Here is a 24,063-nt window from a genome sequence, read left to right as displayed (position 1 = left end):
TCATAAAGTTGAAAAATCCTAAGTCAGGGACTGTTTGTATATCTTACCATGTATTAAAGGAACATGTTCCTATGGACTGCTATGAAATCAATCATATATTCCATAAGGTTTTATAAACCACTTGGTTTATAAATGAACACATCACCCTAAAGGAAGCAATTATATCTTTTAAGATTGTTGGCATTATGCTGCCTTTCACAGTAATGGATTATGTAGGGGTTTTTTGGTTTGTTTGTTCACTCTTAATATAAGATGAATGATTCACGGTCTGTGTACTTACTGTCAATTCTTAGAAAGGAATTTGTATTTTATTGATGAATAATGAAGACTGGGCTTTCAACCAAATTCAAAAGTGATTCCAGACAGAAGTCATGATTACATTTCAAAATAACAAGAAGAAACACCTCAAGTCATGATTAAAAATAAGTCTTACTACTAACAGTTTTACAACTTTGTCTTTCTAATTAATGCCAAGTATTGTCTTATTTTAATTTTCCAGTGCTAAAGATTCATTTCCACTTCCAAGATTTGCTTTTTGAAGATTTTAGTTCAATCAAACATCCACTGGACAAGTAAACACTTCATTTGCTTTTGTTCTTTAAGAGAGATGGCCTGGTACTGAAGGCTAATGCCTTCATTTTATCAACTATATCAGTGCATTATTACTTAGCAGTGAGAAGAGGCTTCTGGGGCTAATTAAGTTAGATTATTTGTCCACTGGCATAATATTGACCTGCACTGAGCAGCAGGAAAGCAATAAGAATGCTCTAGAAAAGCTAAGAGGCATGATCAGGAACACACAGTGCAATGAAATGAGCCCATAAAATCTGAAAAAGACATACATGTAAGGCCATTCAACATTAGGAAAATGTAACAAAATTTGAAAGTAAGAACTGAAGAGCATGGTCTACTTGCAAACAACCTCATTATAGAAATCATAAACATAAGTCAGTCCACCTCAAAGAAATGCATTTCAGGTCATAATTAATCATCGTGATCTACTCAACATTTCCATGTTCAAAGAAAGTGAGAAATTATTCCATAATATTCACACTGGTTAAAACACGATGACTTTAAGACACAGGGCAAGTGACTGCGAACATGGTTCAACCGCCCACATGGAGCAACCATTTCTCTTACCTCCAAAATAATAGGTGCCCCCTGAATAAATCTGCTCAGGCCCCAGGGAAGGAGATGCAGAAGCCACTTGGCCATCCACCACCACGCTCAGGTAACTCCTTTTGGCAGACAAAGAGATGGAATGCCACTGCCCATCATTTAATCCAACACCTGGGGGAGGTAAAATTAGTTAAAAGAGATACCTCTTAACAGTGAACATTGTAAGCAGTTGGTTAGAAATAGCAATGTACACAGCACTCAATCAAGGGCAGCACTCACAACTATTTTTTTTACAGGCTCCGGACGCGCAGGCTCAGCGGCCATGGCTCACTGGCCCAGCCGCTCCGCGGCATGTGGGATCTTCCAGAACCGGGGCACAAACCCGTGTCCCCTGCATCGGCAGGCGGACTCTCAACCACTGCGCCAGCAGGGAAGCCCTCCAGCTATTTTTGACCACAAGCTTTCAGACAGAAAATGCATGGAAGCTCCATTAGATGCTGAAGCTCTTTGCCCTGTACTCATTTAGTATAACACAAATTCCATCCTGGGCACCAAAGCTTATTTTTAAATTATATCCATGAAGCAAAAAAGATTTCCAAAGACCCAATTCTCATTTGGTTTGTGAAAGATAATGAGAAAGACCTAAAAAATGAAAAATGAAGAATGTAGGCTAGATACTTTTAGACACATTTTCTAAGAGTAGACTCTGAAATAGACGGCTGAATAGAGTTATATAATCCCTGACGATATGAGACTGGACTAAAATAAATCAAATGTCCCAAATTTGTCATCCTGTGCTTCCTTTAAGAGGATACATTTAGAGCGAAAATCCTTGTACTGAGTTTTGCGTCACAAGGACGAACACTTCCCACCCTCCTCACCCCACCCTGCGTCTCCCACCATCTCTTCCTCAAAGCTCGGATGTGCCTGGATACAAGGCTCTGCTTCTGTTATCTCATCTTAGGCTTGGCATTGGCTTGGGACGGTGCTCATCAAACTACCTGCGGTTATGGACATTTTCTTTTCTGATCTACTGCAGATTGATACTTTTATAAAATTCAATAAAAATGAATGACTGAAACATTAAAGAAAGAAGATATACAAAATACAAGCCCACTGACCATATGCTTAGAAGGTGTGGCAATACCTTCTTGCTATAACGGTTTCTAGGAGCTTACTCTCAATTTTTGTACTTATCTTGGTAATAAGTATTTCAGTGGACCAGTATATTCCAAGGAGCCCACTGTGAGTAGCAGTGCTCCAGGTAGCTGCTGGGTAGCTGCAGCAGGATAAAGTCAAAGGCCTGGGGACATCTTCTGTCAATACAGAAGCTAATTTAGATTAAGAACACAAGTCTCAACAAGTTAAGAACAAAAATCATAAACCTTGCTCTCAAAGTCCACCTCCTCAATTTGGGATGATTCGTTGTCTAAAGGAGGGGAGGAAGGAAGGAAAGAAAGAAGATAAAGTAAAATAAAATAAAGTTATTAAAATAAAAATTAATTATTAAGAAAAAGAAAATTATTAAAAAAAAAACACGGACGGATAGAACCCTAGGACAAATGGTGGAAGCAAAGCTATACAGACAAAAGTCTGTCAGGACAGCCATTCTGTGATGTGACACAGTTAAACGCACCCATGTGCCCAGCTTGTGGGTTACGAAGTTGTGCTGTTTGTGGGGGGAACTTCAGAAAGCTATTCTTGAGCCTCATTTGTAATAGACATCGCTTGCTTATGATGAGGAGACTTTTATTACCTGTCAATGGGATTTATTGCTCAAATTAAATAATGAAAGACCCATTTAATTCATTTCACCTAACTCTACATAATAAAAAGGATAATTTTTAAACTGGATTCTATTTTTCTTTTAAATCTACAGCTCCTTCCACTTTAATGTCTGATGAGAAGTGAGCCCCTTTCCAAGGCCACATCACGGTGAAAGAGGGGAAGAAAAGAAGGAATTGCAGAATTTGTATTTTTTCTGATTCATGGTATAAGGTAACTAAATGCTAATTCTAGTACACGACTCCCACCACTCACAACTTTCGAATGTAGGGGAAGGGATATGTTGTTGGTATAATAATAATAAAATAATAACAGTTTTAGTGACTACTATTCATAACAGGTACTGCGTGCTTTATATGCATCATGTCATTTAATCTTCAACATTACTACTGTTATTCTCATTTTACATATGGAGAAAATAAAGCTCAAGAGGAAAAACAAATCACCCAAGGAAGTATCCAGCTGGTGAGCTGATTCCAAAACCCACACTCTTCTTGGCCTGCACGACAGGTGGTCCCCTTATTATTTTGCTCATGTTAAATAATTAACTATGAGAAAGAGAAAGACAGCCCCTAAAAGCTAGGGGCTAGTGGCCTGGTACTCTCAGGGAGGCCTTGGTGGTGTGAGATGCTGGTGGGCGTCCAGAGCTAGGCCTTGGTGTTCTCCCACTGAGCATAAACAAGCTCACAGAACATCAATATTAGACAAGGTCACTCTGTCACTACAATGAGTTGGGACCAAAAAAAACCCCCCAAAACAAATAAACCCCAAAAGTACTTTACAAACTGGTTTAAGCACAGACAAAAAGCAAGGCTACTGTGCAAACCACAAAAATACCAAGTCCTCTCCTGGATAATATGAATAACAACTGACTTTTTAAATCAGTTACAGATTTAGCCTTATTTTATTCCTCCATCCTCCTAAATAATACTTACAAAGATACTTAACCAGTTACCCTCACCTCCTGGCACCATTTAATCCCAAGCAATTTTCCCTTTCCTTGAACGCCCCACGCAAAACAGCTAACTCAACCTAAAATCCTATGACAAGTCATCCTTAACACCTTTGTAATGAGACTCTTCCATGGTTCCCCTGCGTGAGGGTTCTCCTTGTTGCAATAAGCAACAAACTCAGCCTGTTTGATTGCAGGTATGACCACTGTGGTCTTTGGGTAGAAACCATTGACAGCTCCAGCTGGAAGAACAGAAGAATAAATGGAAAGGTTTGCAAGTGCAGGCAGCAGGAGAATGTGGGATCCTTTAAAGAGCCTTCTCCCTCCCCCCCCCTTTTCTTTTCTCTCTCTCTCTCCTTCTCTCTTTCTCTCTCCCTCTCAGGCCCCAAAACACACAGACATAGGAGGAGGAAATATAAGTTTCCTCCTGTATAGGAGGAAATATAGGAGGAGGAAAAAGGTTTATCTCTGCTCCTCGTATATAATATCAGGGACCAGTCTTAAACTGCTACAGAAATATTGTGACACTGTAGCTACCATCACTCTTTCATAAGATTATAACAGGCATCCATGAAGCAGGATGTGTAAAGGGGGAAAAAAAAAAACCCTGCTATATAGAGTAGATTCTTTGCAAAGAAGCAAAAGGCAATTATACAAAGGCCATTACTCAAGGAGCAACGGAAGGAATTTGCCTGTTCCAAGTAACTTTTAGTGCTCTGAAACTGTGCCAGACATTCCTATATTCACTAACTATAGCCACTAACCAGAATTAAAGATCCATGACACCAGATTGCTCTTGCCAAGAGGAAAATATGGAGGTCAATGCTGTCAATCACTTTAGGGGAAAGTGGGACTTTCAGGAAGCGATGGGGTTCTAAGGTGAAAAGCAGGAATATTCCACCAGCGAAAGGGAAGAAGGGGGAACTTTAAAAATGGCTTCTCCTGGGTGAGGCAAATCAAGACGGCAGTCCCATTGCCAGGGCCACAAGAATCACGAAGGCCTAGTAACTGAAACATGCAGAGGCATCTCATAGGCGGAGTCAAGACAGCATACTGGGAGAATGCGGAATCCGTGTCTCCTCACAACTAGGGTACCTACCAGGCACTGGTGGGGGACCACGGACACCTAAGGGGACGGGAGGAACCCCCAGTGGCTGGGTAGGACGTGGGGTGTGGGGGTAATGAAGGGGGAGGAAAAGTGGAGGTGGGATGGGATGGGCGCCCCTGAGGGGTGGCTGTGGGAGGGGAAGGTATCCCATGCCTGAAAGGGGAAATTGGGGAACCACTGGGAGGGCAGAGGATCAAAAGGGAGCATGGCCAGGCTTACCATGCCCATGTGGGCCCCTGGGAGACTGCTGAAGACCCAGGCCTGATCCTCTGCCCACAGAGGCTCCCTCCAGCTGTGCAGGTCCTGAGGGAGTGGGAGGAAGGCAAGGCGGAGTAAAAGTAAAGGCCGGACTTCCAGGACCGGCACCCCCGAGGGGCGGCTGGGGGAGGTGAGGAGCTCCTACACCAAGCGGTACCCACCCCCGTTAGGGGGCGAGAACCTGGGAGAGAAGGTGGGGGAGGGGCGCAGAGGAACAGAAGGGAACGTGGCCAGTGCGTCCCCTGTCCACTCAGGCACCAGGAAGACTGTTGGGCTCCCGGGCCTAGTCCTCTGTCCTTGGAGCCCAAGCCCCGCCCCTACACCCCCACCCAGGGCCCCACCTCTACACTGGGAGACCCCGTCCAATGAGCTGGGCCTAAACCCCAACCACACACCCTCACTCAGGGCCCTACCTCCAAACTCCAGAACCCCACACTCCAGAGGCCCTCCTTTGGATGTGCTGCCTCTCCCCTTCCCCAGGTCCTAAGCGGACACCCCACCCCATGCTTGAATGTCACCCCACCTAGGCTCCGCCCCCAAAGGACTTTTCCAGCTATCTAGGTCCTGAGCCTAGGCCCTGCCCCATGCTCAAACGTCACTCCCCTAACCACCTAGGACTCACCCCACCCTAAACCCCACCCCTGCCTAAGTTCCACCCCCACCTAAACTCCACCCGCATAGCCAGGGCTTTTTTTTTTTTTTCTTTTTTCTGTTGTGGTTGTATTTTACCTTGTTGAAGTTGTTTCAATTATAGTTTTATTTTTCCTAATATATTTTTTATCTTTCTAATTTTATTTTGTATTTTATTCTTTGATATTGTACTGTTCCTTTCTTTCTTCTTCTTTTTTTAACTGCACCGTGAAGCTTGTGGGATCTTGGTTTCCAGGTCACAGGTCGGGCCCAAGATCCTGTGGTGAGAGCTCCGAGTCCAAACCTCTGGACTAACGGAGAACCTCAGACCCCAGGGAATATTAATAGGAATGAGGCCCCCCAGAGGTCCTCATCTCAGCACCAAGACCTGACTCTATCCAACTGCCTGCAAACTCCAGTGCTGGACGTCTCAGGACAAACAACCAGTAAGACAGGAATACCAAAAAAAAAAAAAAAAAAGAAACAACAAAAAAATATGTTACAGATGAAGGAGCAAGGTAAAAACCTACAAGACTAAATAAACGAAGATAAAATAGGCAACCTACCTGTAAAATAATTCAGAGTTAGGATAGTAAAGATGATCCAAAATCTCGGAAACAGAATGTAGAAAATACAAGACATTTAACAAAGATCTAGAGGAACTAAAGAGCAAACAAACAGTGATGAACAATACGATTACTGGAATTAAAAATACTCTAGAAGGAATCAATAGCAGAATAACTGAGGCAGAAGAACGGATAAGTGAGCTGGAAGAGAAAATTGTGGAAATAACTGCCAGGGAGCAGAATAAATAAAAAAGAATGAAAAGAACTGAGGACAGTCTCAGAGACCTCTGGGACAACATTAAACGCACCAACATTCAAATTACAGGGCTCCCAGAAGAAGAAGAGGAAAAGAAAGGGTCTGAGAAAATATTTGAAGAGATTATAGTCAAAAACTTCCCTAACATGGGAAAGGAAATAGTCAGTCAAGTACAGGAAGCAAAAAGAGTACCATAAAGGATGAACCCAAAGAGAAACATGCTGAGACACATATTAATCAAACTATCAAAAATTAAATACAAAGAAAAAATATCAAAAGCAGCAAGGGAAAAGCAACAAATAACATATAAGGGAATCCCCATAAGGTTAACAGCTGATCTTTCAGCAGAAACTCTGCAAGCCAGAAGGGAGTGGCAGGACATATTTCAAGTGAGGAAAGGGAAGAACCTACAACCAAGATTACTCTACCCAGCAAGGATCTAATTCAGATTCGACGGAGAAATTAAAACCTTTACAGACAAGCAAAAGTTAGGAGAATTCAGCACCACCAAACCAGCTTTACAACAAATGCTAAAGGAACTTATCTAGGCAGGAAACACAAGTGAAGGAAAAGACCTACAAAAACAAACACAAAACAATTAAGAAAATGGTAATAGGAACATACATATCAATAATTACCTTAAATGTAAATGGATTAAATGCTCCAACTAAAAAACATAGACTGGCTGAATGGATACAAAAACAAGACCCGTATATATGCTGTCTACAAGAGACCCACTTCAGACCTAGGACTCATACAGACTGAAACTGAGGGGATGGAAAAAGATATTCCATGCAAATGGAAATCAAAAGAAAGCTGGAGTAGCAATTCTCATATCAGACAAAATAGACTTTAAAATAAAGAGACAAAGAAGGACACTACATAATGATCAAGGCATCAATCCAAGAAGAAGATATAGCAATTTTAAATATTTATGCACCCAACATAGGAGCACTTCAATAAATAACGCAAATGCTAATAGCCATAAAAGGGGAAATCGACAGTAACACAATCATAGTAGGGGACTTTAACACCCCACTTTCACGAATGGACAGATCATCCAAAAGGAAAATAAATAAGGAAACACAAGTTTTAAATGATACATTAAACAAGATGAACTTAACTGATATTTATAGGACATTCCATCCAAAAATAACAGAATACACTTTCTTCTCAAGTGCTCATGGAACATTCTCCAGGAAAGACGATATCTTGGGTCACAAACCAAGCCTTGGTAAATTTAAGAACATTGAAATCGAATCAAGTATCCTTTCCAAGCACAATGTTATGAGACTAGATATCAATTACAGGAAAAAAACTGTAAAAAATACAAACACATGGAGGCTAAACAATATGCTACTAAATAACCAAGAGGTCACTGAAGAACTCAAAGAAGAAATCAAAAAATGCCTAGAAAAAAATGACAATGAACACACGATGACCCAAAACCTATGGGATGCAGCAAAAGCAGTTCTAAGAAGGAAGTTTATAGAAATATAATCCTACCTCACAAAATAAGAAAAACCTCAAATAAACAACCGAACTTTACATCGAAAGCAATTAGAGAAAGAAGAACAGAAATAACCAAAAGTTAGCAGAAGGAAAGAAATCATAAAGATCAGATCAGAAATAAATGAAAAAGAAATAAAGGAAAGAATAGTAACGATCAGTAAAACTAAAAGTTGGTTCTTTGAAAAGATAAACAAAATTGATAAACCATTAGCCAGACTCATCAAGAAAAAGAGGGAGAAGACTCAACAGAACTAAAAATGAAAAAGAAGAAGTAACAACTGACCCTGCAGAAATACAAAGGATCCTGAGAGATTACTACAAGCAACTACATGCCAATAAAATGGACAACCTGGAAGAAATGGACAAATTCTTAGAAAAGCACAACCTTCTGACAATGAACCAGGAAAAAATAGAAAATATAAACAGACCAATCACAAGCACTGAAATTGAAACTGTGATTAAAAATTTTCCAATGAACAAAATCCCAGGACCAGGTGGCTTCACAGGCGAATTCTATCAAACATTTAGAGAAGAGCTAACACCTATCCTTCTCAAACTCTTCCAAAATACAGCGGAGGGAGGAACACTCCCAAACTCATTCTACGAGGCCACCATCACCCTGATACCAAAACCAGACAAAGATGTCACAAAGAAAACTACAGGCCAGTATCACTGATGGACACTGATGCAAAAATCCTCAGCAAAATACTAGCAAACAGAATCCAACAGCACATTAAAAGGATCATACACCATGATCAAGTGGGGTTTATCCCAGGAATGCAAGGATTCTTCAATATATGCAAATCAATCAACGTGATACAACATTTTAAAAAACTGAAGGATAAAAGCCATATGATAACCTCAATAGATGCAGAAAAAGCTTTTGACAAAATTCAGCACTCATTTATGATGAAAACTCTCCAGAAAGTAGGTATAGAGGGAACTTACCTCAACATAAAAAAGATCACATATGACAAACCCAGAGACAACATCATTCTCAATGGTGAAAAACTGAAACCATTTCCACTAAGATCAGGAACAAGACAAGGTCGCCCACTCTCACCACTATTATTCAACATAGTTTTGGAAGTTTTAGCCACAGCAATCAGCGAGGAAAAAGAAATAAAAAGAATCCAAATCGGAAAAGAAGTAAAACTGTCACTGCTTGCAGATAACATGATACTATACAAAGAGAATCCTAAAGATACTACCAGAAAACTACTAGAGCTAATCAATGAATCTGGTAAAGTAGAAGGATACAAAATTAATGCACAGAAATCTCTTGCATTCCTATACACTAATAATGAAAAATCTGAAAGAGAAATTAAGAAAACGCTCCCATTTATCATTGCATCAAAAAGAATAAAATATCTAGGAATAAACCTACCTAACAAGACAAAAGACCTGTACACAGAAAACTATAAGACACTGATGAAAGAAATGAAAGATGATACCAACAGATGGAGAGATATACCATGTTCTTGTATTGGAAGAATCAACATTGTAGAAATGACTATACTAGCCAAAGCAATTTACAGATTCAATGCAATCCCTACCAAACTACCACTGGCATTTTTCACAGAACCAGAACAAAAAATTTCACAATTCGTATGGAAACACAAAAGACCCCGAACAGGCACAGCATTCTTGAGAAAGAAAAACGGAGCTGGAGGAATCAGGCTCCTGGACTTCAGACTATACTACAAAGCTATAGTAATCAAGACAGTATGGTACTGGCACAGGAACAGAAATATAGATCAATGGAACAGGATAGAAAGCCCAGAGATAAATGCACGCACATATGATCACCTTATTTTTGATAATGGGTCAAGAATACACAATGGAAAAAAGTCTCTTCAATAAATGGTGCTGGGAGAACTGGACAGCTACATGTAAAAGAATGAAATTAGAACACTCCCTAACACAATACACAAAAATAAACTCAAAATCGATTAAAGACCTAAATGTAAGGCCAGAAACTATCAAACTCTTAGAGGAAAACATAGGCAGAACACTCTATGACATAAATCACAGCAAGATCCTTTTTGACCAGCCTCCTAGAGAAATGGAAATAGGAACTAAAATAAACAAATCGGACCTAATGAAACTTAAAAGCTTTTGCATAGCAAAGGAAACCATAAACAATACAAAACGACAACTCACAGAATGGGAGAAAATATTTGCAAATGAAGCAACTGACAAAGGATTGATCTCCAAAATTTATAAGCAGTTCATGCAGCTCAATAAAAAACACAAACAACCCAATCCAAAAATGAGCAGAAGACCTGAATAGACATTTCTCCAAAGAAGATATACAGATTGCCAACAAACATATGAAAGAACGCTCAACATCACTAATCATCAGAGAAATGCAAATCAAAACTACAATGAGGTATCACCTCACACTGGTCAGAATGGCCATCATCAAAAGTATCTACAAACAATAAATGCTGGAGAGGGTGTGGAGAAAAGGGAACCCTCTTGCACTGTTGGTGGGAATGTAAATTGATACAGCCACTATGGAGAACAGTATGGTGGGTCCTTAAAAAACTACAAATAGAACTTCCACATGACCCCGCAATCCCACTACTCGGCATATACCCTGAGAAAACCATAATTCAAAAAGAGTCATTTACTACAATGTTCATTGCAGCACTATTTACAATAGCCAGGGCATGGAAGCAACCTTAGTGTCCATCGACAGGTGAATGGATAAAGAAGATGTGGCACATATATACAATGGAATATTACTTACCCATAAAAAGAAACGAAATTGAGTTATTTGTAGTGAGGTGGATGGACCTAGAGTCTGTCATACAGAGTGAAGTTAAGTCAGAAAGAGAAAAACAAATACCGTATGCTAATACATATATATGGAAAAAAAAAAAAGGTTATGAAGAACCTAGGAGCAGGAGAGGAATAAAGATGCAGACCTACTAGAGAATGGACTTGAGGACATGGGGAGGGGGAAGGGTAAGCTGGGACAAAGTTAGAGAGTGGCATGGACATATATACACTACCAAATGTAAAATAGATAGCTAGTGGGAAGCAGCCACATAGCACACAGGGAGATCAGCTTGGTGCTCTGTGCCCACCTAGAGGGATGGGATAGGGAGGGTGGGAGGGAGACGCAAGAGGGAAGGGACATGGGGATATATGCTTATGTATAGGTGATTCACTTTGTTATACAGCAGAAACTAACACACCATTGTAAAGCAATTACACTCCAATAAAGATGTTTAAAAATAAACATCTGAAACACTGTAAGGTTGCATCTGCCAGTCCCTGCCCATGGGAGCAAGAAGCTTGTTTTCAGGCCTGATTTTCACCTTTAGGCAAAAGCAACAGCAGAAATGCAAAACTCATAGCAGCAATCACAAATCTGACAATAAATAACTTGTTTTAAACAGGAAAATATAACCGTATCGTTTGTTAGGTTCTTGATCTGAGTGATTTTTGCTTTGCCATCTATGAAGGTGACAGAGACTGACAACATTTTATGTCATGAGCGATTTTGTAGTGCTGCTAATATGTTTTATGATTTAGACTATTATAATATCCTTAATCTTTCAAAAATGACTGAGGCTGGCATAGTATTTTTGAACTTTTCCAAATGACGATTTGTAAAACTACATCACATTAAAAATTTAGCCTGATAATTCAAACATCTGCACAATTCCACTCTTCCTCAACATAATATAAATTTTTATTCCATTGTAAAAAGCATAAAAACTCTATGCTTTGAAAACCTGTAAGATTAATAATTTATATCTCCAGTAGCAAAGAAAAATTGAGCCATCCTTATAGAATGGAATGATTTAGTATATGATACTCACCCACCAATAATAGGTCATCCATTCTCTTCCGAGTCATTATGATACAACCTGACAACTGATTTAATTATCGAACACTGTACCTGAGAAAGTCTTCTCCTATGAGAGAAACAAATGGACCACCCACCCATACCATTTAAATAGCCCACCATCCAATGCAAAATGTACTTTCCTCACCGAAACTAGCGAAAATTAATACTTTAAAAGAAACTAGAAAGATGGGAATGGGGGAGTTGGTGTGTAAAGTCCTACTTGTGTTACCTGAAGTGTAACAATTTTAATATATTGACTTTCATATTTTGTCGAGGATCCTTGTTATTAGCTATGGGCACAATCACACGAAGTCATGTGATGTCATACTAGATTACAGTGTACACGGATTTAAACATTAATTTTTAAAATCATTTGGGGTAGTCTAGATAGACTTACACCTAGTATTTTATTAAATTTGTACGCCTGTAAAGTGTTTAGAAATGAACTAGCTTCATGGGGCTCAGTACAATAACACTGTACTGAAGCAGCTTCTTTAAGATGCTGAAAATTAGGCTATGAATATAACCACCCCAGAGGATGTCAAATAACATCACAATAAACTACACATTAATAGCAAGCTTACATTTTTAGCCCCTCATTTTAGGGAGCCTATTAATTAGTAATATGACACTGATTAATTTATTTCCTTTTGTCAAGCCTGCAAATCTACCACATTTTGAGTACTGCATTAAAAAGTCACAGCACAATACCTCTTAAAAATGATAACTGATATTGAAGTTTCAGTTCCCACATTTAAACTACAGCAATATACGAAAAACAAAAAAGATACACAAAGACCAGGCATATTCATTTGTATACCTGTGTTTCTTATATTTGGTTTCCGACTGCATTTTAACTTTTTTTCCTCTCCCAGTCATATTCTATTAATGTTGGTCATAGTTAATATAGATGAGTAGTACAATGGCATCTTTAAATTGTTTTTAAAGATCATTTATTAACTTGATGTCGCAATTTACCCCAATGTGACCTCTAGTTGCTTGGCTTGGGTATTATTCCATATATATGAAAATGTGATGGAGATCTTTGTCAAGAATTATATAATTTTAATGAAGAGACAAAAATATCCCTCACCCAAAGCACTGACCTAAATTAGACGTCAATTTTCCAGACGCTCATACAGTCTCTTTAATTATATTCCAGTCATTAAAATGGTACCATATTGCCTAGAAGTGCAGAGAATTCCATTTGGTTCCCAAATGAGAGACTTTACACAAATCTTCTCCCCAAATATATGCAACACCACACAAACTACAGCAACAAGTAAAGTTAATTTGACTAAATATTTAGGTTTTACATTCACACTAATATTGACATACAGATATAGATTCCAGAAAGACCCCTCCCCATCTCTCAAAGACCAGATAAGACTAATAACTGTGTTACACAAGACTCATCTTCCACTGAAGATACCCAGCAAAGTAGGGGTCCATTTCAAAGTCTTTCATATTTTTCCCAGAACACATTTCCTCGGGATATATTGATTTACCTGGACTGGGTGAGAGGGTCATGGAAGGAAATTTCTATTGCCCCACAACTATCATTTTGGTTAATAAGAACTGCTCGTGTTGAAGACATATTTAAAAGAAAATCGGAATCGAGTTCCTCTAAGGAAGAGATAATCTTATTAACTCAAGTATTCATTTGTTAAACAAATATTAATTTGGGGGTTAAGCATAAAATTTTATGGAGAAGGGACAGAGAGATAACGGAATCTTTCAAACGCATATACTTTGCCTGCAGGAATACACTTATTACCTGCTGTGATGTCACTGGGTAATTTTCCTGGATGGTAGAGATTCACCTTAAGTTTTCCATCATTAAGAAAGAGGAGGAGACCCCCTGAAACCAGCTGAAGCTCACTGAATAGCAGTAGCCCCTCCTTATTCCAGGTTCGAAATTGAAAAGTGGCAGAAACCTCGTCCTCCCCGGAAGGGCCCGGCAGTGCTAAGTAACTCCTGGGGCTCAGAAAAGTCACAGGCACAGACTGTGGTTCTGAACAAGAAAACAACACATTTCCCTGAGAATAAAGTAAAAGAAAAAGCTTTAAGAATGACACTCACATCACCTTAGTGATAAAATCTGAAATACAGAGGCTGTTTATCAATCTCTAGTTACCCCTGATTTAAAACAACAACAAAAATTGCTATCAACATGAATATTCAAATCCTTGCCATATGTCTTAAAGGTTCTTCAAATCCAGGGATACATGGTCAGGCAAATCTTTCCCTGCATTTTCTGGGTGAAATTATTTCCTCCCCATCTCTCAGTTCACAAAGGCATCTAACTCAACGCAATTGAATTCAATAAAAAATTTATTTAAAACAACTCTTTTTTATGTTTTACTTGGTTTTCTCTTCCCACTTATTTCACCCTTTTGCTGCCTTTGGCTTCTAACCGACCCCATAACATAACCAACATTAATGAGCTACTGGTTTTCCTTCCATGTTTTTTCATAATTCTCTCTGTTTCCATTGACATATACAAATATATATATATACACATATATATGTATATACATGTTTAAGTTATGTGTTCACTTATATGTACATTCACGTACACCTAGATATGTTTTGAATACATATACCTACACACTAGGCATTATTTGTTTTATTAAAATTGGAGCCATGTTTTATGCTGTTTACTGTATCATGATTTTATCATTAACAAATAACTTATGGAAATCCCTTTGAGTTATCTGGCAGAAGCCTAATTCCTACTTTTATTGATTGCATAATATTTTACTATGTGAATGTTCCAATTTTAGTCAACTGCTTCCTTGTTAATGTATATTCAGTTTGTTTCCAGGTTTTGCCTCTCTGAACAATGCAAGAATAAATGACTCTGCATGCTTCCCTATGCGCTGGTATTTTCAGTTCTGCAGAAGAGGGCTCTAAATAAAGAACTATTGTATCTACACGCTTTAATAAATATTTCCAGCTTCTTCTCTGCCCACCAAAAACAGTTAAATTCGCCACATTTCCAACAGTAGTATACAAAGGCATGCTTTTCCTACATCCTTGACAAAGATATGCTTTTCCCCACATCCCTGACAGCAATAGGTATTACATATCTTTTAAATTTGCATAAGTTCAACAACAAAATGCCAAAGTGATGTACCATTCTTATTTATCTTGCATTTACCTAACAGTATATCTAAGCATTTTTCATCAGTTTGTTGCTCTTCTGGACTCGCTTTCCTCAGAACGGTGTGTTCATACTCTCTGCCTGTTTTTCATTTTTCATTTTTTTAGGTTTAACATTGTATAATACAATGTAGTACTTACCTTCTTTTTTGAACCATTTTTGTCTTTTTCTTATCATTATGTGCTTGTCATCAGATTTACATGTATTATTTCTTATCTAATGGTTTTTAGGTAGATCTTCAAGATACATTAGAATTGCATGAATTTTCATTAAAATATTGTACATGAAGGATTATTTTGCTATTAGAGTTAAACACATGTTTAAGGATTAAAAACAAAACGTAAAGGTCCGAACTATTTAGAAATAATTAGAATGTTCCTTAACAGGCTTCAGAAATCAAGATAAATGTTTTTATTTTACCTGAAAATAATCTTCAACAAATTTTCTAAATATAGATTTGAAAAGTCAATGAAATCACTTTATTTAGAAGAATACACATTGGAATTAAACTACTAGTCTTGGTTAAACAAAAACATTTGGCTATACTGTGATTCTGTTAAAAGTGTATTAGCTTTCACTGCAGACAAATACCTTGCCCCAGTGAATGAAGTAACAAAAGCAGGAGAGTGAAATAAACTGACCCATAACGTAAAGGCAATTATAAGACTAACAAACCTGGTAAAAATGGAAACATTTACCGGCTGCATTTGGACAGCTGTCTGCTACTCTACAAGCAGCAGATCCTCTTGGCAATGCAGAGTGGGTGCTATAGCTGCATGAGCAGCTTCTGGAAACTCATTTTGCAATGGAACACTCACATCTATCTCTCTATAACATTTTTATTTTCCATTTAAATTCTTTTCCCTTTTTAAAAAAAAAAAAAACTATTTAAAAATCTTGTCGGATGGTGTACTCATATAAATACTATCAATTCACACAGAGAATTAAGAATAAAATGTTTTGTAAGCAATAAATAATCCCATGATGTGGTTTGGGTTTTGCTGACACAACATGAGCTTACATTTACATATTTTGAATTTTGAACAATTAAAGAAATGTATTCAAATGGATAGATGTGTCTGCTTTTCTGTCATTAAGCTGGTTAAGCTAGAAACCACGTTTCACAGAATCTCTTTTCTTGTCTTGCTCTGGTTAAAAGTTAGCCAAAAAGGGAGTTTGCATGATATGAGTCAGAAGTGAAAGGCTGGCCCTTTTCCCCCCAAAGGTTTTCTGTGTGTGATAAAGCCCAGTGAGGGAGGATCACAGAGGGGCTGGTTTATTCCAGCTTGTCCTGGCTTTCACTCTGCTCCGTCTCTTCCTCCAGACAGCTGGGCTCCACTTTCCAGCGCCTCTGATAATTGTTAAGATCCAAGTCCTAAAATAGATTCTTGTTCCTAAACTCACAGTGGTGCTGCTTCCCTGACTGAACCCTGACCGATAACAGTTGTATTTAAATTCTGCTGCATTTCCATAGAATTAGAGTATAATGCAGCCTGACCAGCACTGCTCTTGGGACAGACTGGCAGATGCAATCTTGTAAAAGTCTATTAGTTTCTTTTATTGGTTATAAATGACCATGGCAAAATACAAATTTTTCAAATGCTTCTCTAGTATAGATGGATGTTATCTGACTCCAGGAACTTGGTATGTTTCTTCAGAGAGTGTGTCAGGGAGTATCTTATAAAGGAAGTTACAGAGTAGGAGAAATTAGTCTCCTGGGAGTAATAATATCCCAACAAATTATCAGTTGCACCAAAAAAAGGCCTGCTTTACTTCATATAAATATAAAATAATCATGCCCTATGAACTTAAATTTTTAACATAGAATTCATCCCTTACATGCATATTGCCAAGCAGAGAAATGTTTTTAAGGAACAAGAGTAAAGTCTAAAACATCACATCAAGTGGGAATTCAAAATGAAGCAATTTTTTTGTGTGGAAAAGCCACGTAGTTTTCCTCATTTGTTCACATGAAGACTCAAGTCTTACCATAATGATGATCTGTGGGTTCTGTTGCTTGGCCAAATCAATAACATCCACTCCATTATAATAGAGATTTTCTAAACACCCATGAAAATGTTTATGGGGGAATGACACTGATTTTCCAGGTGCTGGAATCCCTCCAAAGCTGATCTTAGAAAGAAAAATGGCATCAATAATATTGTTTAGTGATTTTTTTGATAATCTGCTTAAATAATTACGATTAGCAACTATAGCTGTAATCATCATAGATAGACTGATTTTTCAGTACCCTACACTGCCATATTGTTAATTTCAAATGGAGATTTAAACAAATTAAGATGCACATCTTAAAACAAATTTATATGCATTCAGTTTTCACTTACACAAGAGCTTGATTATTTTTACAAGTTGCTAATCACACCTGATTTTAATATTTTTTGGTTGCTGAAGAAAAATACATCTTATATCCATGGTAAACCCTGACAGCTTTAACAATGTTACCAATAACAATGACATTTTGTTTCATATACATTTCTGGCACACATTGATATCTGTGCATTTGAATTGATTATTAATGAATCAATTAATCTATTTATTGCTACATTCTCTCCATAAATCTGCACTGTTCAGGAGTGCCCTTTACCCGCCCCTACCACCACCAATCATGCAACACATTCTGTATTTACTTGTAAGGAGATCTCTTCAAGAACATTTCCTACATGTGGCAATCTGTGACTACACACTGCAGGCAAAAAAGATGACATTTCTTTGTAATAATAAATTAACGTACTGGGAGAAACATGAAGCCTAGGTAGTATATGCACAAAATTTGCTACTTGAGTTAGGTCACCTAGAGGAACACTTCATCAGAACCTTGACTGACTCTGAACGTAGGTTTTCTATAGTGTATTTTCTTTCATGTGGCTATACCACATATATATTACAAAGTCTGCATTAATTGAAACGTAACCATCACACCTCATAATCGAGATGTAGGTAACTGAACTCTCCCTGGGCGTGGAAACGATGCCTGTGCTCATCCACTGTAAAGTTGACTTGTTTGCCCAAGCGTTGGATGAGCACGGAATGCCAGTGCTGGTCGTCCAGCAGGCTGCCCAGGGTGAGACTGATCGGGCCGTGAGTGGAGGGCAGCTTAGCTTCACCTTAGAAGAGAAAAAAATAACAGCACCATTATTCTCAGTTTAAAACTAGGAAAAAAAGTTCCTTTGGGGGCACCAGAGTCTCTCATGATAATGGCAATCTCTTTCCATCCACTCCATCCAAAACGCTAGTCTGAATTTACCTCAAGTTTGAATATAATATCCTCTCAACCTTGTTGTAATTTCTTCCTCTGTTAATTCTCTTTATTAGCATGACCCACCATCACACACTCATTTTCGATGTAAATTTTTTTTTTTTTTTTTTTTTTCCTTGCGTTATGCGGGCCTCTCACTGTTGTGGCCTCTCCCATTTGCGGAGCACAGGCTCCGGACGCGCAGGCCCAGCGGCCACGGCCCACGGGCCCAGCCGCTCCGCGGCACGCGGGATCCCCCCGAAACGGGGCACGAACCCGCGTCCCCTGCAACGGCAGGCGGACTCTCAAGCACTGCGCCACCAGGGAAGCCCTCGATGTAAATTTTATCTTTGCTACAACCTCATTATTTTTACTACCTCAGTATTTTTCAATGACCCATCCCTTTCATCATGACGTTTGAAAATAGCTAAGTGGTTCTGTCAGCACTATGACATTGAAAGAGGGTCTTGTACAATTTGCAGATAGGAACCATTTTTACGTGCAAGTACAATATGGGCGTGTATATATATGTGTGTGATATATATATATCACACATATATACATAAACACTTGAATGTGGAAATAAGACACCTTAATTGTTAAAAAAAGATAAGCTATAAAAGCATAAAGTTACGAAGGTGATATCTAAATGACCATATTTTTCAAGCACTTTACCCAAATAGTTTTACCTGAATTAATAACTAAAAAGAGTTTTCCTCTTCTTAATTCCAGCGTGATGTGATCTCCATTTTGCCCTTGCCGGTGGAGTAGAATCCCATCACTCTGCATAGTTTTAAATTTCAAAGAAATTATATCCTTTATTGGGCTCAGGGATTTTTCATCAAATCTGTAGAGAAGGCAACTTTTCCCATCAAGATCAACCACCTCTGATCCTAGACAAAGATATTAAAAGTCACTCTAAGGATAAATATGCTTTTCATTAAAGCATTTTAAAAGTATATGTATAGAAAGCGCATTATACTTGTACCCAGACATGGATATTTCAGCTCCAAGCCAATCAAAATAATGGAAAATAAAACCCCCAAATGTCTAATTCCTTCTAATTCCTGGGATTGATTCCATTTTAGTCTTTATTCACCTATTTACAAAATTCATGATCTAGAAATACATTTTGAAATGTATTCCTAATTTTCTCTTATATTATTAAAGGCTGTTTCTCATTCCATAATAAATTAGGGTAAAGGTTACAATCAATACCCATAAAACCACTTTGCATATTTCGTGATCAATATTTTTAATGACATTCTTGAAATGTTGAAGTTAAATGGTTTTTTAGCTCCTGAAAAAGTAGTTTTGAAATCTCAAAATTCTTTCTGTATGGCATATATAAAAGAGATCGACACACAAATACAAACACATACACCGGACTCACCAATGCCACCTCAAGTATACATTAAACTGACCTTTGTGTTTTGTTTTATTTTATTATTTTTGTGGCTAAGTAATAGTATTTAAGAGCAATGCTATTTTCTGTCTTCTCAAGGGCACTGCTGGAAAGATATTCACTTAATGACATTATAAGGGCTGTTCTGCTGCATTTGTGTCATAACTGTGACATTGACAGGGTTTTCCAGCTTTCTGACAGTGTCTTATCTACTCATTGTCAAGATCACTTTTATTCAGTTCATCTGATAAAAGATGTCATGTTATACCAGTAACATAACAGTACATCTGTCAAAATCAGTTGCACCCTGAGCAAAGAACTGATAATACTCAGAAAGCCTTGCAGTGTTTCCTACATTTCACAAGTCAAAGATTTTTTTCTTTAAGGCAATTACCCTTGAGAGTGCATTTATGTAATAAATGAAGAGGTTAGGGTAACCCAATAAAATAGGAAGCTATTTTTCAACTGGTTAGGTGACTTCTCCCAGTCAACAAAACGACATTACAGTTCACTCATCTTGTTTCATTCGACAAAATGATTACATCAACTTGTATGTCCAAATACGCATTTCTTTCAGATTATCCATCATATATAATGGGAACCATTTATATTCACCACCGCCCCAATTTTTTCCCAACTATTTTATGCAGCTATCTTTTGGAAATTCAGAGGTTTGATTTTTCCACGTCTTGTTAATGTGCTTATAAAAGAATCCATTCACCAAGTGCACATGAATAAACATTGCATTCTGTAGAAAGAATAATGTTAACTGAATAATTACTCCTTGTTGTATAGCTGAATGAATGTGCATGGCAAAAACATAACTCTGTGACAAATACAAATAATGTGTTCTATGATAATTTGATTACAATAAATTAAGAAAAATTCCAATAGGACAGACTTTAAATGCTGACACATTTGGAGCCATGCAGTTATCTCTGACTTAATGCATTGCTTAAAGGCAACCATCATTATAATGATTTTATTTCAGATAAAGTCTATTTTTGGAATTAGCTACCAAGAGAATTTTTTCCCCAGTGAAGGTCTAGCCTGTGATCCTGCAGCCTTCTATTTCTTTTTTTCACCCTTCTTTGCTATCGTTGTTATCACATTATAACGGTCATATTACCCTTTCATGGCACCAAGAGCTTTGTGCCTGGAATATCTCCATCAGCAAAATGGGATAGTGAGAAACATATTAGACTTACTGATGCCTAAAGCAATGCTATCCTACTTCATCTCTTACATGGAAGCCACTTGCCATTTTCTCTCTTACCTACTATGTTCTTACTTCACAGGTATCACACTAAGTAGTTGGGTCCATTCATTCAATAAATATTTATTTAGCCCATCCAGTCTGAGGCCCGGTGATGGATGCTGAGATAAAAGAGGGATCAACACCAACATGGCCCTTGTCCTCAAGGAACTTACATTCAGTGAAGACGGACAACAAGTAGCAAGTAAGAAAGTAAGTTCACATTCCCACCAGCAGTGCAAGAGGGTTCCCCTTTCTCCACACCCTCTCCAGCATTTATGGTTTCTAGATTTTTTGATGATGGCTATTCTGACCGGTGTGAGATGATATCTCATTGTAGTTTTGATTTGCATTTCTCTAATGATGAGTGATGTTGACCGTTCTTTCATGTGTTTGTTGGCAATCTGTATATCTTCTTTGGAGAAATGTCTATTTAGGTCTTCTGCCCGTTTTTCGATTGGGTTGTTTGTTTTTTTGTTATTGAGCTGCATGAGGTGCTTATAAATTTTGGAGATTAATCCTCTGTCAGTTGCTGCTACGGCCACTATGGAGAACAGTATGGAGGTTCCTTAAAAAACTACAAATAGAATTTCCATATGACCCAGCAATCCCACTACTGGGCATATACCCTGAGAAAACCATAATTCAAAAAGAGTCATGTACCAAAATGTTCATTGCAGTTCTATTTACAATAGCCAAGAGATGGAAACAACCTAAGTGTCCATCACCAGACGAATGGAAAAAGAAGATGTGGCACATATATGCAGTGGAATATTACTTACCCATAAAGAGAAACGAAATTGAGTTATTTGTAGTGAGGTGGATGGACCTAGAGTCTGTCATACAGAGTGAAGTAAGTCAGAAAGAGAAAGACAAATACCATATGCTAACACATATATATGGAATCTAAGAAAAAAAAAAAAATGTCATGAAGAACCTAGGGGTAAGACGGGAATAAAGACACAGACCTACTAGAGAATGGACTTGAGGACATGGGGAGGGGGAAGGGTAAGCTGTGACAAAGCAAGAGAGTGGCATGGACATATATACACTACCAAACGTAAAATAGCTAGCTAGTGGGAAGCAGCCGCATAGCACAGGGAGATCAGCTCGGTGCTTTGTGACCACCTGGATGGGTGGGATAGGGAGGGTGGGAGGGAGGGAGACGCAAGAGGGAGGAGATATGGGAACATATGTATACGTATAACTGATTCACTTTGTTATGAAGCAGAAACTAACACACCATTGTAAAGCAATTATACTCCAATAAAGATGTAAAAAATAAATAAAAATTAAAATTATAAAAAAAAGTAAGTTCATAAACCATTACAGACCATAACAGGCATTCTGATCAAGATAAAAAAAGAACCCTGGGGTCACTTTAATTAAGGTAGTTGAGAAAGCTCTGTTTTCAGGTCTAGAAACCTGATGCTAAAGTGGATGGTAATCAATAATCTTCTTACTCTTGTCAGTATTCAAGTCCTAAACTTGTCCCCATAAAATAATTAGTCTTATTATGCTTAATTTTAAGATGGCTAGACACTCTCCCAACACATTCTCTCATTCACTATCATGAAAGGAATCGCTGAGGATGCTGAGAAACTCCAGTGGCAGTCAGTAACTCAGCTCTCAGCTTACACATGCAATGTGAATACGCTTCAGGAAAAAAAAGCTAAATATAATTCAGAATGTAAGTACAATGTCAGTACGGGGAAACTTCAAGTTATATCCGTGTAATATATGTACAAGGATTCCCATAAAACAAAGGAATTCAGGATGGTCCCTAACAGTATTACTTTAGATAGAAAACTCACTTATAAACGCTATTTACAGAACTTATCTGATATATAAAAAGCATGCGATTTTAAACAATCATCATAAAATGTTGTGCTATGATAAATACAGTTAACAATATAAAAATCTGGAACTATCTGAAAAAAAATAATCTTTTGAGAGACAGAGGGAGAGAGAGGAAGAGAGAATCTGAATTTTCTCCAGGGATGCTGGTGGGAGAGACAGGTCTCTCTTGAAACTGATACTACCACTCTTAAGAAAATTTAAAAAGCTGGAAAATAAATCAAAGGAATAACTTCACGTGCTCTCAATGTCATGCTGGAGCTTTGTAAAAGAAGCCCGTCTAATTAATTCTAGGTGAATTCACAAATATCTTATTTTACTATTTATTACTGATGAGGGCCAGTCTCTAAGTTACATGTTAATTTATAGTTTTGTTTCGTTTTGTTTTCCCAGTAGAGATGCAAATAAACTTCTGTCAGATAGAAAATATATCCCCAAAGGTATGGTTTTATTGCCCTGTTGGACATTAAACATTTGTGTACTTAACCTAGTGGTAGTAATTCAACATTCTTTTTTCCAGCTTTTAGGAACCACTTGCATTCTCGGCCTATGGCCCCTTCCTTCTTGTATAGGACCAGCATCATAGCATCTTCAAATTTCTCTCTTTCTCGTTATCTCTCATGTTTGCATTCACAGTCACATCTCCTTCTCTAACTCTGATCCTGTCACCTCTCTTTCATAAGGACCCCCGTGACTACACTGGGTCCACCTGGATAATCCAGGATAATCTCCCCAACTCAAGACCCGTAACTTAAGCACAACTGTAAAGTACCTTTATCATGTAACGTGACATATTTACGGTTACAGAGCATTATTCTATCACAGCAAGTTATCTGCTCTCTTTGTCCCTGTTCCTTCATCTGTAACATGGGAACAATAGTACATTCTTTTCTTTAAGTGAAGTATAGGTGATTTACAATATTTTGTTAATAACAGTATATTCTTCATAGGTCTGTTGTATGAATGCATATCTACACAATTTTGGGAAGTTGCTAGCATATAATCAGAATTCAATAAATGTTAACTTCTATTAATGCTATTACTTATTAGAAGACTGGGCAGGGAAAGTGGGA

At 37.9% G+C, this 24,063-nt stretch overlaps 1 protein-coding gene across 1 annotated transcript in view; it reads right to left on the bottom strand.

Moving 5' to 3' along the window:
• The window catches only part of LOC103075710 (contactin-associated protein-like 4), a gene marked incomplete at its 3' end in the record, with an annotated part of 244,633 nt that overhangs the window by 65,240 nt on the left and 155,330 nt on the right, over window positions 1–24,063 (bottom strand). Inside the window, exons 5-9 of the mRNA XM_007470921.1 lie at window positions 19,163–19,366; window positions 18,158–18,342; window positions 17,207–17,350; window positions 13,829–14,090; window positions 1,141–1,290 (exon numbers count right to left, since the gene is read on the bottom strand). Coding sequence (XP_007470983.1) covers window positions 1,141–1,290; window positions 13,829–14,090; window positions 17,207–17,350; window positions 18,158–18,342; window positions 19,163–19,366 — 945 coding nt within the window. The remainder of the gene's footprint in view (window positions 1–1,140; window positions 1,291–13,828; window positions 14,091–17,206; window positions 17,351–18,157; window positions 18,343–19,162; window positions 19,367–24,063) is intronic.

Source organism: Lipotes vexillifer, unplaced genomic scaffold (assembly GCF_000442215.2).
Source record: "Lipotes vexillifer unplaced genomic scaffold, Lipotes_vexillifer_v1.1 scaffold1852, whole genome shotgun sequence".
Classification (NCBI taxonomy): domain Eukaryota; kingdom Metazoa; phylum Chordata; class Mammalia; order Artiodactyla; family Lipotidae; genus Lipotes; species Lipotes vexillifer.
Note: the sequence above shows the minus strand (reverse complement) of the source record. Positions and strands in the feature narration are given on the sequence as shown.